The sequence below is a fragment of the Anastrepha obliqua genome, chromosome 1 (genome assembly GCF_027943255.1).
Source record: "Anastrepha obliqua isolate idAnaObli1 chromosome 1, idAnaObli1_1.0, whole genome shotgun sequence".
NCBI classification, from domain to species: domain Eukaryota; kingdom Metazoa; phylum Arthropoda; class Insecta; order Diptera; family Tephritidae; genus Anastrepha; species Anastrepha obliqua.
Genome location: NC_072892.1, coordinates 155,489,162 through 155,503,773, shown reverse-complemented (window position 1 = coordinate 155,503,773; position 14,612 = coordinate 155,489,162). Strand labels below are relative to the sequence as shown.

Below are 14,612 nucleotides of genomic sequence, written 5' to 3'. Positions count from 1 at the left end.
CGGCACGTGACACTACCGCCACAAACCACACGTCAACGGTGAGGAGCCCACAGGTGCAACACAACTCCCTCACTGACTCACAACCCTCCTGCTCCAAACCCAGTGCGGGTTCAAACCAGCAGCTCTTGGTCCGCCGCACAGTTTGTTCCCTGTGTCAGACCAGAGCTCCTCGAACCTGACAACAGTCAAGTGCAATGCTTGCAATGGCTGGTGCCACTTTCGGAGGTGCTCTGGCCTGCGCACCACCCGTCAGTGGACACGCGACTACGTTCCCCGTGTTACAGTGGGCTTCGGGCTTGGTAAGTCTACTATTGGAGAAAACCCACGAACGACAAATCGTCGATTTGAAAGCTGCTTTCGATAGCACAAACAGGAACGGCCGCTTATGCCGCTATGACTGACTTTGGTACTCCGTAAAACTTATACGGCTGTGTAAAATGACGTTGAGCGCTACGGTAAAATCCGTTAGGATCGGAAACGACCTCCTCGAGCCGTTCGATATCAATCGAGGTTTCAAACAAGGCGATTCCCTTTCGTGTGATTTCTTTAATCTCCTATTGGAAAAAAATATTCGTGCTGCTTAAACCGAGAATCATACAAAGGGGACTTTTGGCCAACACTTCACTTTTGACAACCGCGAATTTGAAGCGGTGAAGAACTTTGTTTACCTAGGTACCAGTGTTGACAGCCATAACGACGTCAGCCGAGAGATTAAACGAAGGGTAACTCTTGCCAACAGGTGTTACTTTGGCCTCAGTAGGCAATTGAGAAGTAAAGCCCTCTGTCGAAAAATAAAAACAACGCTGTACAAAAGTCTAATAATCCTCGTCTTTGTATACGGCGCAGAAGCTTGAACGATGACGACAACTAATGAGCAACCACTGGGAGCGTTCGAAAGAAAAATTCTCCGAAAAATCTTTGATCCTCTTCGGGTAGGCGAGAATGAGTTCCGTATCCGATGGAACAACGAGCTGTATGAGCTATACCGAGATGTGGACATAGTGAAGCGTATTGAAATACAGCGGCTGCGCTGGCTTGGCCAATGTCTCGAGGATGAGGAAACCCACTGGGGACGACGAGGCTCTTACTACGTTGGAGGAATCAAGTGAGGCATGCAATCAAGAATACAATACAATACAGGCAACGTGCAAAATTAGCAGAACGTTATAACCCATCTCCAATCTCAAATAAACGTCAACATTGATAAACATGAAACGAAGGGACGCCTGGAGCTCACGGCGGTGATAACTGGCTTTTGGGCAATTGAAGAACAAGCAGCTAAAATGGGCATCCCCCAGAACGCACCCTGGCACAGAAACAATTTTTCTTTTCCTCTATGCTTGCAGGCAGTACTTGGGGCACAGGTAAAAAAATGTTGCAGCCGACATTTAAAGCAAGCCGGCCGGTTTTGTATATATATATTATGTTGCTCCTGGCTGGTCACCTAATACCAGCGAAAGGCATTGGAGAAAGCTCCAGACAAGGCTACGGGATGCCTCTTGAGCCGGACAGTGCTTAGATAGACAATAAACGTCATTTATCGGGAGACGATTACCACCTTCCTAAACTGCCGACCTCTGAATGCCGTCATCGGAGTAGAACCACAGACAGACGAAGAGCTTTAGCTACTTCGAGAAACCCGCGTAACTTTGGCTCAATTACGATCTGGATATTGTGGTAAGTTAAACTTCTACTTATCCAGAATCGACCCCGGCATTCTCAATAAATGTCCTGTCGAAACAGTATGTTTTCTGGGTCTACTGTTAGATGAGTTAGACAAAGACGACCAGTGACTACACCGCACTGACAGGGTTTAGTAAGCTGCTACAACAACAACACATCTTTGGATCGGAAATCTCCCACGTGATTGTCGAGAGGCCCATGCATCCTCGAATTGTTACTATTTGGTGCGTGTTTTGGAGCGGGGGCACTATTGGCTAATTTTTCTTTGAAAATGCTACTGACAATGCCATTTCCGTCAATTGTGAAAGCTGATAGCTGAGGCATGATAAACGATTTTTTGTGGCCGGAAGGTCTTTCGACCCTCCACATCAAAGCGAGTTGTTTCACCATGTCGCTCATTTGCGCCACGCCCACGCCCAACGGAAAAGAAACACGATGTGACCAAAGATTCGTTCTATGAGCGCCTGGAGGATGATAATGTGAAGTCACACGGTTTGAAAAATTTATTTTTTATTAGTGTTTCTTCATCCGCTATTGCTGATCGACATCTTTTTCCATTGACTTTATTGGTATTGTTGTTGTTGTAACAGCACAAACCGGATATAAATTCGGGTCGTTGCGCTAACGTCGAACCGACTGCCATGGGAACGTCCATTACCTCTGTCATGTTTATTGGTATCAGTGAGTCTCCCTCCTTCGGTGACAACCATCTAACATAGGCTTTGATACCTCAGTATAGAGGTATTTTTTCCAATAGGATTTTTTCAACAGATCTCGCGTTATCTGCCCAACATTTGGTTCCAACGCGACGACACTACTTACCATACAGCTCGTGAAACAATGAGCTAGATTGACAGTGTCGCCGTTTCGGTGAGCAATTAATCTCTCGTCTCAGACTAATCGATTGGGCACCAAGGACGTGTGATATCAAACCTTTGGACTTTTATATGTGGGGGTATGTTAAGTCTAAATGCTTTGCGGATAAACCATCTTCGATTGAGGTATTGGCTTCCAACATTACCAGAGTTATTCACGAGATACCGACCGAAGTCCTCCAGCGAGTCATTCAAAATTAGTGCTTACGGATAACCGCATTACGGCACAGTTGCGACCAACATTTGAACGGAATTATTAAAAAAAAAAAAAAAATTAATGTCATAAATGGTTGTACACAAAAATAATGAAGATTGCCCAATCAATTATTATAGAATTTTCGTCGATTTATTTCAATTTAAAATCCGATACCTCTAAATTGATTACCCTTTAAAATAAAATAAATCGATTTTGTAAGGTAGTGTTTTTGTTGCTTACTTTGTCACACGCCTATGTATATTTTAAATAAATTTTACTGTTATTTCGTAGTAATACTTGTAACAGTTAACGCCTCAATTGCAATTCCCAATTTTTTTCCTCAATTTTTTAAAGGGCTTGTTTAACAGTTACCTACTTTTCAAAACTTTGATTTCATCCCAAATATTCCTTAGTTACGCTGTTCTAGTCGTAACAGCAAAACACATTCGCCAAAACTTTTTGGAAATGCTGCTGAATTAACAGCCCTTGCCCGGATTTAAATCCGGGTTGTTCCGGTACGTAAAATTGATTGTGGGAGGAACGCATTAGATATGCTACTTACCTTCTGTGCTTTCCGCAAACTTTCACGCGACATTTTCACTGATTCCAAAATGTTTTCTATTTCACCTCGCATATTTTCATTCTACAATATGAAACAAAAAAAAAACAACAATTTATTTAAATAATAGACATAAATAATTTATGACATCAATCACTACATTAGCAAAACTCCTCTTCACTAACACACACACACACACCTCAATTCCCAACGCAGTCCAGCGGTGGCCATGATGATTTGACATAAAACACGTACTGCAACACACCGATTTGCATGTCCGGCAATAGCGATCCGTAATATTGCCATGCTGACGACAGCGTCCTGGACGCAGTACTTTTAAATCTCTGCCTGCATTCCGTCCATTGTCGAGCGCGACGAACGAATGCCGCTTCAGGGCCTTACCGTACATATGTATAGTGTCATAGCAAATGCGACAATAATAAACTTTACACTGACGACACAATCCCATTGCTGGCTGTAGCTCACACTCCGAACAACGCACGCTAGCCGCTTGTGGCTGTGCCTGTACGCCAGGAGCTAGTGCAAGCTTACCACTGGCGGTGGGTAGTGGTGTTGGACCATGGCAAGATATCGTTAATGAGTTATTTGCCGAGCTCTCACGGCGATAGAAACGCAAATGATTCAATTCACCAATCAAAAAGAAATTCATGTAGAAGAAATCGCGTACATTAAAATTTTCATGTCGCTGTTGAATGTAGTGTCGTTGTTGTTGTTGCACTGCAGTGCAACTGAGTGATGTGGACGGCGGATTGCCTTTGTCGATAATGATTGGATTCTGACAAACGCTACAAACGAGATTCTGGTGATTTTGATAAATACAATTTTCGCACATATTATGTCCGCAGCTGAGTAGGAACGGGCGATTGCTCTTGACGTGAGCATCTGAAAAAAGTAGAGAGGGTTGTAAAAAATAAATAATAAATAACACAGAAATATATTTTCATAAGTAAATGATTTATAGGCTGTAATACGACAAAAACTAATAGGACTATGTTTAAGTTCGTGTGGTTTTTTTTCGAAATTTGAAACTTTATTGACGTAAAATGGTTACAAATTTAATATTCAAAGTATTGTCCATCGCTTACTACTACTTTTTCCCATCTTTCTGGCAATTCACGGATTCCCTTTGTGAAAAATTCGGTCGGTTTTGCCGCAATCCACGAATCGATCCATTTTTTGACTTCATCGTAATTACGGAAGTGCTGGTCAGCCAGGCCATGTTGCATCGATCGGAAGAGATAGTAATCGGATGGCGCAAGGTCTGGACTATACGGCGGGTGGGGTAGGACATCCCATTTGAGCGTTTCTAAGTATGTTTTGACCACTTGTGCAACATGTGGCCGAGCATTGTCATGTTGCAAAATAACTTTGTCGTGTCTATCGGCGTATTGCGGCCGTTTTTCTCGCAGTGCTCGGCTCAAACGCATCAATTGTCGTCGGTAGACATCCCCCGTAATCGTTTCATTCGGTTTCAGTAGCTCATAATACACAACACCCAGCTGGTCCCACCAGATACACAGCATAACCTTCAGGCCATGAATATTCTGCGCCGACGTCGATGTTGAAGCATGGCCAGGGTATCCATACGTTGCCCGACGTTTTGGATTGTCGTAATGGACCCACTTTTCATCGCCAGTCACAATTCGATGCAAAAAACCCTTTCTTTTGTGCCGTTGAAGCAGTTGTTCGCATGCCATAAAACGGCGTTCAACGTCTCTTGGCTTCAATTCATACGGCACCCAATGGCCTACCTTTCGGATCATTCCCATGGCTTTTAAACGTTTGGAAATGGTTGATTGATCAACTCCCAAAGTTTTTGCAACCTCTTCTTGCGTTTGAGCCGGATCTTGATCGAGCAATTCCTCTAATTCGGTATCCATGAACTTTGGCGGCGCACCCTCGCGTTCTTCGTCTTCCAAGCCAAAATCACCACTTTTAAAGCGTGCAAACCACTTCTGGCTCGTTCGCTCAGCTAGAGCATGCTCACCATAAACTTCCACCAAGATACGATGACTTTCGGCTGCTTTTTTCTTCATATTAAAATAATGAAGAAGAATTCCCCGCAAAAACACATTATTTGGCACGAAATTCGACATTTTCAAGTGTGGTAAAAATATTGTTGTTTACGCTTCAAATAAAAAACTTATACTGACGTTTGTGCCTTACGACAGTAGCTCTCCAATGAATGTTTGGAAATGTGGATCGATGGAATAATAATCAAGTTACGCCATCTGTTGTAAAACCGCACGAACTTATCGATAGACCTATTATTTCACTGTTTTCATGCTTTTGTATTGTTCTTAAGCCCTGGTCGTAAGTAGAACTAAACGTAAAACTGCAGCTTATGAAGTTTGGCGATTCCCAATCGGTGGCTCAATCGCATTCATAGATATGAAAGAATTCTGGTATACAATGAAGCCAATCAAATAAACAACAAATAGTTGTTGTTGTTACTGCTACAACAACCAACAAATAGTTTATTTACCCTCTTAGCGATTAATTGGGTGGATTCCAAGTCATTACTGTTTACGTGGACGAGATCCTGAACAGACCACTCCAGGATCAGACAGTGTACAGACAGGCCTCAAACGACATTCATCGGGAGACCCTTACCACCTTCTTAAGCTCCCGACCCCCGAATGCCGTTATCGGAGTCCAACCACCACCTATTGCAGACGAAGAGATCCAGCTTCCCCGAGAGTCCCGCGTAACCTTGACACAATTACGTTCTGGATATTGTAGTAAGTTAAACTCCTACTTATCCAGAATCGACCCCGACATACTTAACATATGTCCGGCATGTGAAGGGACACCTTTTCACATGCCCCATCAAACCCACTCATCTAACACCTCTCTCCCTCTGGACCCAACACATCGAAACGACCGGTGATTACACTACACTGGCATGGCAAAGATACTGCTAGAACAACAACAACAACAACAACAACAACAACAGGGATTTGAAAGGGCATCTGAACAGCTACTTAGTGTCATGCGGGGTACATTCACATGCTGGACATATATTGGGTAAGTCGGGTTCGATTCTAGATAAGTAGCAGTTTAACTTACTACAATATTCTGACCGTAATTGAGCCAAAGGTACGCGAATCTCACGAGGCAGCTGAACCTCTTCGTCTGCGATGCACAGTGGTTGGGCTCCGCTGACGGCATTCGGTTGGCGGAAGTTTAGGTAGGTAGTAAGAGACTGCCGATTCATGCCTGTCTATAGAATTTAAAGCGGTGCCTCCTGACTAGCCTTGGAGGTGGCTCGGCCTCCAACAAATATCGTTAGGGGTGGCTCCTGCGCCATTCGGAGGCGGTAGTTTAGGTAGGTAGTAAGATACTCCCGATGAGTCCCGTTTAATGATTGTCTATAGACCATCTGATCTAGTAGATGTGTGCGATGCTGGACCTCGTCAGTGTCATTAAAGAGATGCCTCCTTGCCTCGCCTTGGAAGTGGCTCAGCCTTCAACAAATGCCCGTAGATGTGGTTCCTGCGGTAGGAACACAGCAGGAATTGCTTGCTGAGCTCCTTAACCGGAGGTGTGTCCCTGCCCGAAGTGCTACCGGCTAGTGCTTTGAGGACCTCAGTGGAATTTGCGGTTATATGTGCCAAAAAGGAGAGCATACTATCAAAGGTGACCAATACTTTGAGGTTGTTTACAGTTGGTATAGGTGTGTTGTCGACTTTAACTCTCCATTAGACAACTCTTTTAAAACCTTTGGTTGGGCACCCGGCTCTGGCCTTTTTGCACTCTGTTCGAGGAACCTTTTGTGAAAGGTTAGCAATAAAAATATATTAAATTTACGTCCAAAGTCGAAAAAGTCTGAAAAATTTTGGCCTATTAGAAACGTGTTCCCAGCAAAGTAATTGACCATGACAGTCGGTTCACGTTACCAGAACGACCTGGATTTATATCCGGCCAAGGACTGTCACTCCAGCTGCACTCCACCATGTATGGGGAGCTGTTTTTGCTGTTACAACAACAACAACTGACAACAAAATAGATTGTTTATTTGAAGAGAAAGCCGCCACATATGTATGTACATACGTGCCGTACGCCATGCCGGAATGCACAAACACTGGCAACTTTCTACTTTGCCGTACGGAAAGGGCGGCGAGTGTGTCAACTGTTTAAAGAACAACAATTTTGTATAGCGCAAATTTTTGTCGATGGTGTTTTGTTGTTATATCAAATTAAATGCAGAAAATAAATGATATTTAAATTAATGGAGTAAATTCAAACGCACCTTCATCTTTTCCATAAAAGCTTGAAAGAGTACGCGAAAGGCTAGGCTTTATCAAGTTGACCTATCCTGAAGTTATTGTCGCATCCACCGTCTACGACTACCACAAATTGTCGTTTCCACGACAGTCGGTTCTACGTTACCGAAACGACCCGGATTTATATCCGGCCAAGGACTGTCACTCCAGCAGCATTCACCGTATGTAAGTATGGGGAATGTTTATGCTGCTACAACAACAACCACAAATTGTATTAAAACCCTCTTTCGCTTCAATAAGCACTAATTTTATAATAGATTTGACAACCAACAAAAACCTGTTTACACACAACGAAATATAACATTTGCTTTCATGACAAGAACATCTGTTGCTTTTTTGTTTATATGCGGCAATACTTTAATTGTGGCACCTCGTACGTTTTACACGTCACGCTATTCAACAACGTTACCGCAACGGTCTCATTGTGATAGCCCCATTAATGGAGAATGGTGTACGCTGTTACAACAAAAACAACTAGGCATGAATGCGATTCTCTACATGGATCTGTGCAACGATATGGGCACAACAACAACAAAGTCACATCACAGCATCGATGTAAGTACTTTATCACGCTGACTAGAATATATTCTATCATTCTTGCTACATTATCAAGAGAATTTATTGCTTTATTCATATCTTTATTTTCCAGCGCATTCATAAATGCATATGCGTATTTGTATGTGCATATGTATGCATGTGTGTATATGTAATCAACATTGTTTCCATGCCCGTGCCAACCTTAGGAAAACGCGATTGCGTTCCAAACAATCGCCTAACACCACAACGAAAGGGCAGAACTTTCAACAAGTATACACCGAGCGCCTTTTTGCGAAACTTACCGCCCATGCGGAGATCATAGTTGGTTGAATATTCACTGCGACATTTAGGACAGCAAAGTGTATTCCTCAACGCAGTAGCAACAAATTTCCGATCAAATAATTTTGCCGGCAGACTTGAGCTTTGCATTTTTTCATATGCACTATTTGCGGGAGCGCCCGCTATTCCGCGAGCATTGTTCTTTTTCGATCCAAGAGGAATCGTATACATGTTTTAGCACTAAATCGAATTGCACTGGAATATAACTTGAATATTTCCAACTTCACAACTCAAAAACAAACGGTATTTAATAATTGGCGTGAATATGCAAACGGGAAAATGCGAATCAGTGTGCAAAAACAAACATACAATAATTGTGTTACTTAGAAACGAAATTGGAAAGGGAACACTTGATGTTGAGTGCAGAGTTGCATTGAAGTTAAAGAAAATATTTTAAACGAATTTAGTGAGATGAATTAATACTAAATAACGAGAATAAATTAAATAAGTTAAATAAAAATCAAATAAGTTAAATATAGTATTGGCTCTCTATTGCATTCTTATCATTTTATTGGATTCTTATTGAATTTCGAAGAGTAAAACGAAACAACAAATTTAAGTTGAAAGTAATTAATTTTTTTTTTATGTTTCTTCTTTCTAGAAGGCCACAAAATTCCAAAAAATTGCTGCAATACTGTTCACGCAAATTAAAAGCTAATTTTTATATGATTTGGGAAAGTAAATAGAAATTTAAATGCAGGTGTGACAGCTTGATTTTCGTGTCTAAAGAAGTGAAAAAAGGTGAAGAAAATATATTATACCAGCAAACCCGGCCCCCTTCGCTGGGCACACTTAAATAGAATAGATATGGTTTAGAACAGAAAATATATGGTTTTCATATTATTTATTTCTTTATTCTTTATTCAAGCGCTTTGGCATAAACAATATTTTTTGTTTTTCTATTTGTTTTTGAGTAAATATAAAATATAAATTGAAAATCAGGAAAAAAGAAGATTGTTTTTAAATTTCAAATCAATGCATATGAATAAACAATCGTCTTTTTTCCTGATCATCCATGCATTTTTCGTTTCAATTTATATGTTTTATTAAGCATTGGAGCTTTTTCAACCATTATCCAGTTATATTTTTCAAAAAAAAAAAAAACGAAAAAAATTGTTTTTTCCACGAACACATAATTTCATTCGGATTTCACATTAAATTCTCAAATTTCGTAAGAAATTATTCACTGTTCCAAAATCCACTCCAAAAAAATTCACAAACAATTTTTACATGTTGCACTTACGTTTTTTCCTTATGGCATCCAAATCAGAAAGAAATATTGACACATTGTAACTCACACTGTCAATTTGACAGTTCAGTTCCGCCCCAAGCGTTAAAAAGTAAGCGACATTATGGCTGGTTCAAAAGAACGCTGTACCCGTTGCCAGTGCTCCGAATTACAACCAAACTTTACGAAACCCATTTTCAATACTTACTTAACAATGTGTGTAAGTTTGGTTTAATTCGGTGCAAAGACACGGCGGTTCCACGTTTTGGCATATATTTCGAGACCCTAGTCATCAATAGGTATGAAAATTACCCCGTATTAAAGCACTTATCAACAGCTTTCATTTGATACCCATATTGTACATACACGTCCGAAGGTTACCCGGGTCCACGTTTTGACCTATATCTCGAGACCCTATCTACCAATAGGTATCCAAACTATACGGAAACCATCTTCAATACCTTCTTAACAATGTGTGTAAGTTTGGTGTAATTCGGTGCAGACACGGCCGGTTAGCGAACACACACAAAAAGTTAACTTTATTTTATATATAAGATTTTTTTCAGTTTGTGTCCGAAAAATCCAAATATCTTACGGAACCCTATTTTTTCCCAAAATAAAATGTAATCCATGTTACTCTTGGATAATGTAGTTTTCGAATGGTGAAAGAATTTTTAAAATCGGTCCAGTAGTTTTTGAGCCTATTCGTTACAAACAAACAAACAAACAAACAAACAAACAAACAAATAAACAAACAAAGTTTTCCTCTTTATAATATTAGTATAGATGTATTATATAGTTATGACCTGAACACAGCCAATAATTTCTATTTACATTTAAAAGAAAATTATGCACAGATTTGCTCATAAACCAATGAGACTAGTCGATGTTTTTCCCAGCTTCGTTTAGCTTTTAAGTTATCGAAATTAAAAAAAAACACACACATTTATCAGGTTTTTAATGAACGAATATGCAATTTAATATTAAATGTGTACAGTAAAATTAGAATTAACAATTAAATTTCTTTGTTTGTCAGAAGAGAGTTTCTTTGTCAGAAGTTTTCGTAAATGAAGTTTAAGGAAAATCCAACACCGAAGATGAAGTTTGCTTCAACAAAACAACGCGAGCGCTCACCCAACGGCTCCCACAGGCGAGTTTTTGAGCACTCAAGAGATTGAATTAATGGGCCATTCGCCTGACAGCCCTGATTTAGCACTTAATGATTTCTTTTCGCTCCCGAACATCAAAAATAAAATGGGAAGTCAACGTTTTTCAACGCCTGAAGAAGCCTTTAAACAGTTCTTTTTGGAGGTATCAACTTTTGAGTAGCAAAACTGCTTTGAAAATTGATTCAAGGGAATGCAGTGGGGTATTGACGTCCAAGGAGAATATTTTGAAAGTGTATTGATGTCCAAGGAGAATATTTTGAAAAATAAAATAAACTCATTTTCAATATTATCAGTAAATTTCATTATTGGGCGCAAAATATAAAAAAAAATACGTGCAGTGTTTCCTTCTTTAAAGAGGAGAATGTGTTTAGTTGGACCATACGTTTGATAGTAAATTCTTAGAAATTGTTAAAAATAAAAGAAACTTCGCTTGGGTAAAAATCTTGCAGTTATTGCAATGGTCACTCTCGATGCTAAAATGAACCTGCATATTCATTTAAAGTCTGCTTATTGTATCGATGAGAAGGGGTTAAGAGCGACATCAGAAATACTTTCGGCATCAGCGCCAAACTGTCTCGAAAACGGGCGATGAATTTGAAAATTCTACTCTATAAGAATACATATGAATGTGGACATATGTTCAAATTCAGGTGTCACCGTTCGTTTTTTCGCGATTTTGACAACTGGCTGACGTCATGAGTTTGAATAATACAAAACAAATGAACAAAACAAAAATGGGAAGAAACAAGGAAAAGGAAGAGGGTTTACTTGTTTGTAAATACTGCAATTGGAGAATTTGTGACTTCTAAATCAAACCAACTAATGAAAATTAATGATATTTTCGCTAAAAAAAAGGGACTCTCATGGTCTATGAGTGGCTTCGGCCAGCCGGTATAACCTAATCCAATGAAAACGAAATGCCCCGTGTTAAATTGTGAAAGTATAAATTATAAAAGTACCTCCAAATGCAGTTCTCATGCCGATGCCGCCCTGGCAAAAAAGTATGAGTGTTTTTTCTTTTTTGATTTCACTCGGGAGCATAGGGCCTCGACAAGACTCAGTCTTGCGTTGGTTTCGTTAACCCTACATAGCTAACGTTATAGAACTAACTTAATAAGCTAACCATTCGACTTTTTGACGAACATATTTTAATATGATTTTATATTTAACTACTAAAAGGTATTGACACACCACAGCTCTTTCTTTTCTTTGCTGTTGTATCTCCAGACGTCATAGAACTTCTACTGTCCGATGGAACAGATGCGTGGTCAATTGGATCTTCAGTATCTTGTTTAGTATTCAGCACATCTCGTATTAGGTCCTTTATTTTTCGTGTCATCGTTGGTGTTTCGAGCCTATGTTTTAGCCATGGTTCTACAAGTTGTTCATGTAGCTTCTTCAGTTCCTTTCTCGTCGCATGAGGACACCAAATAAACCATCTTGCTCGGCTTAGGATTATATGATAAAAGAGTAAGTGGCCCATCATAGCAAAACTTGGAAGTTCCGACTCTTCTAGCTCTATTTTTCTTCATCGCCTCTGGTATTTCTTTATTTGCCCGCAAAATTCCGACAATAGTTAACTTGTAAGGTTGCTGTAGCAAACTTTTGGCTAATGGGATAGACGTAAACCAATTGTCAGTGGTTACATTTCTGTTTGATCCATGAATGCTGCGAGTAATCTCCTTGACAACATATTCTCCGAGGGGTAGTCCTCCTGTATTAGTTCCCTTTCCTAGATATGGCATGACATCAATCATATAACGAGTACCACTGTCACACATCATTTCAATTTTCAGGCCATACTTCGCCGGCCTATTGGGGATATACAATTTAAATTTGTAGCGCCCTCGGAATGCCAGCAGTTGCTCATCAATAGTTACATTGGTACCAGCAATATAGTTTTCTCGACACTGCACCATGAGAATATCCCATATTTTTCGTATTGGTGTGAGTACATCAGACTGGATGGTTTGAGTTCTTAGATCACGATCATCAATCTAATGCACCTTACAAAGAAATCAAACCTTTCACGACTCATACAAGATACATAGCGAGTTCCGCAAAATTCTGTACTAAATAATTCATCGCTTGTGAGATGATTATCCTTAAGGGCAGCTGCCAATATAAATATGCCAAAAAGAGCTTTCAGTTCTTCCTTGCAAACATTATTTTGAGTTGAAGTTTCAGTCTTATAGGTTTGTTTCCTAATGGCAATTTCAACATTGGTCCATCTTAAGATTTCGTCACAAATTTCGTCAATCAGAAAAGATTCAAACAATCCTAGGGGTTCTGTAATATTTTTCACTGATCTGGTTGGCCCTCTTGCCATGCGGACAATATTTATAACTGAAGTTCGCGATGATGTCTGTCCTTTTCTAGTTGACCAAATATGATGATTTTTGCCTCGTAAGCTATTTTGAGATAAGATAATAATATGACTGGATGCTGCTGATGAACCTTCGTGTTGTCGATTATCGGGTGGATTGGTGTTGGATGGATTTTCATTTGGCCCTTCAACGTCTGAAGATGAAGAACCGTGTTCAGAGTCTTGGTTCAAGGGTTCGTCTTGGTAGTCGCTTTCCACATCATCCAATGATAAATTATCCTCCGTCTCAGTGCCAGAAAAATCGTCACACTCTTCATTTTCGAGTGTCGCAACTATATCTTCATCTGTGATTGTTGGCCTCACCGCCATGGTTAACTAGAACATATTAAAACAATATTAAATGTAAGACATAATTTAGTACTAAGTAGATGCAAAAGTTACACAAAAGCTAAACATTCGACAAAATGACGACTACGAGCTAGGTAAATTAAAAACCAAAGTACTTAACGGATGCGCACAAGTGCCTCACGTCGCAGCTCGGCGGTCACTGAGTTGGCTCAAAACCTTAAATGCGTAAGCTAATCGGTGTTAGAGGGAGATAGGAAAATGTTGCTAGTAGTCGTAATTTTGACAAACGTTAGCTTTCTAGGGTTAATCTATGATGTTTGATAGGGGAGGTGATTAGCCGGCCGCTTCCTGAGTAGTGAGAATGTCCATCTGTCGTTGTTTAGAAACAACGCTTTCTAAGAGCGCCATCTGTGTTTCACATTTTCCTGCCAGAAGGATCGCTCAGATGGTTGAGGCAGTGCAGTGCTTGGCAGTTTCTATTACTTTTGCTTTCTCTTCCTCTTCACAAACAAGTATTTTCCCTTCCTCTTGTTTGTATATTCTTAAGGGATGACGTCGCAAATAAAAAAAAAAAAAAAATTATTTTGAGAGATAAAATCTTTATTTTGATCTTCATACACTATATTGCTTGTTTGTCTGTCTGCAGCTGTCTAGTTCATTATCATCAATTTCCAGAGTTCCAATGTGGCCACAGAGCCACAACGAATTTCTTCCATTCGGGTTTGTTTTGCGCGAATCTCTTAAAGGGTTAGAGGTAGTCAGAGACCCGAAAAAATGAAAACATAGCATTAATAATCATGTTTCGACTTGACTTTAGCAAAATTAAAAAAAAAATTAATAACTGTAAAAGTTATCGCTGTTTGTGTGGAGCCCATTTCAGAGGTCCAGAAGTCCATCAAAAGTCGTTGGAGATTCATCTAAAATCACTCGGACAAGAAAAATAAGTTTTATTAATAGATAATCTTGTGCCTGATCTCAGCTTTATTTTCAAAATTAACAATACGGCGGCCTTAGGAAATGTTTTTCAGATTTTCGAGAAAAAAAC

General features: G+C 39.9%; 1 protein-coding gene across 1 annotated transcript; it reads right to left on the bottom strand.

Annotated features, from left to right (window-relative positions):
• Positions 1–383: 383 nt before the first annotated feature.
• LOC129237944 (uncharacterized) lies at positions 384–8,795 on the bottom strand. Its single transcript, XM_054872947.1, has 4 exons — positions 8,460–8,795; positions 3,513–4,216; positions 3,317–3,397; positions 384–554 (listed from the first exon to the last, which is right to left on the bottom strand). The coding sequence occupies exons 1-4, from the start codon at positions 8,665–8,667 to the stop codon at positions 384–386; spliced, it is 1,164 nt and encodes a 387-aa protein (XP_054728922.1). The 5' UTR covers positions 8,668–8,795.
• Positions 8,796–14,612: the final 5,817 nt, after the last annotated feature.

Coding starts and splice junctions, on each gene's coding strand:
- LOC129237944 (XM_054872947.1), bottom strand. CDS start 8,667: ATGTATACGATTCCTCTTGGATCGAAAAAGAACAATGCTCGCGGAATA. Junction 3,398..3,512: donor GGACTGCGTTGGGAATTGAG/GTGTGTGTGTGT, acceptor TTCATATTGTAG/AATGAAAATATGCGAGGTGA. Junction 555..3,316: donor GTTTGCGGAAAGCACAGAAG/GTAAGTAGCATA, acceptor TTTTTCCAATAG/GAGATTAAAGAAATCACACG.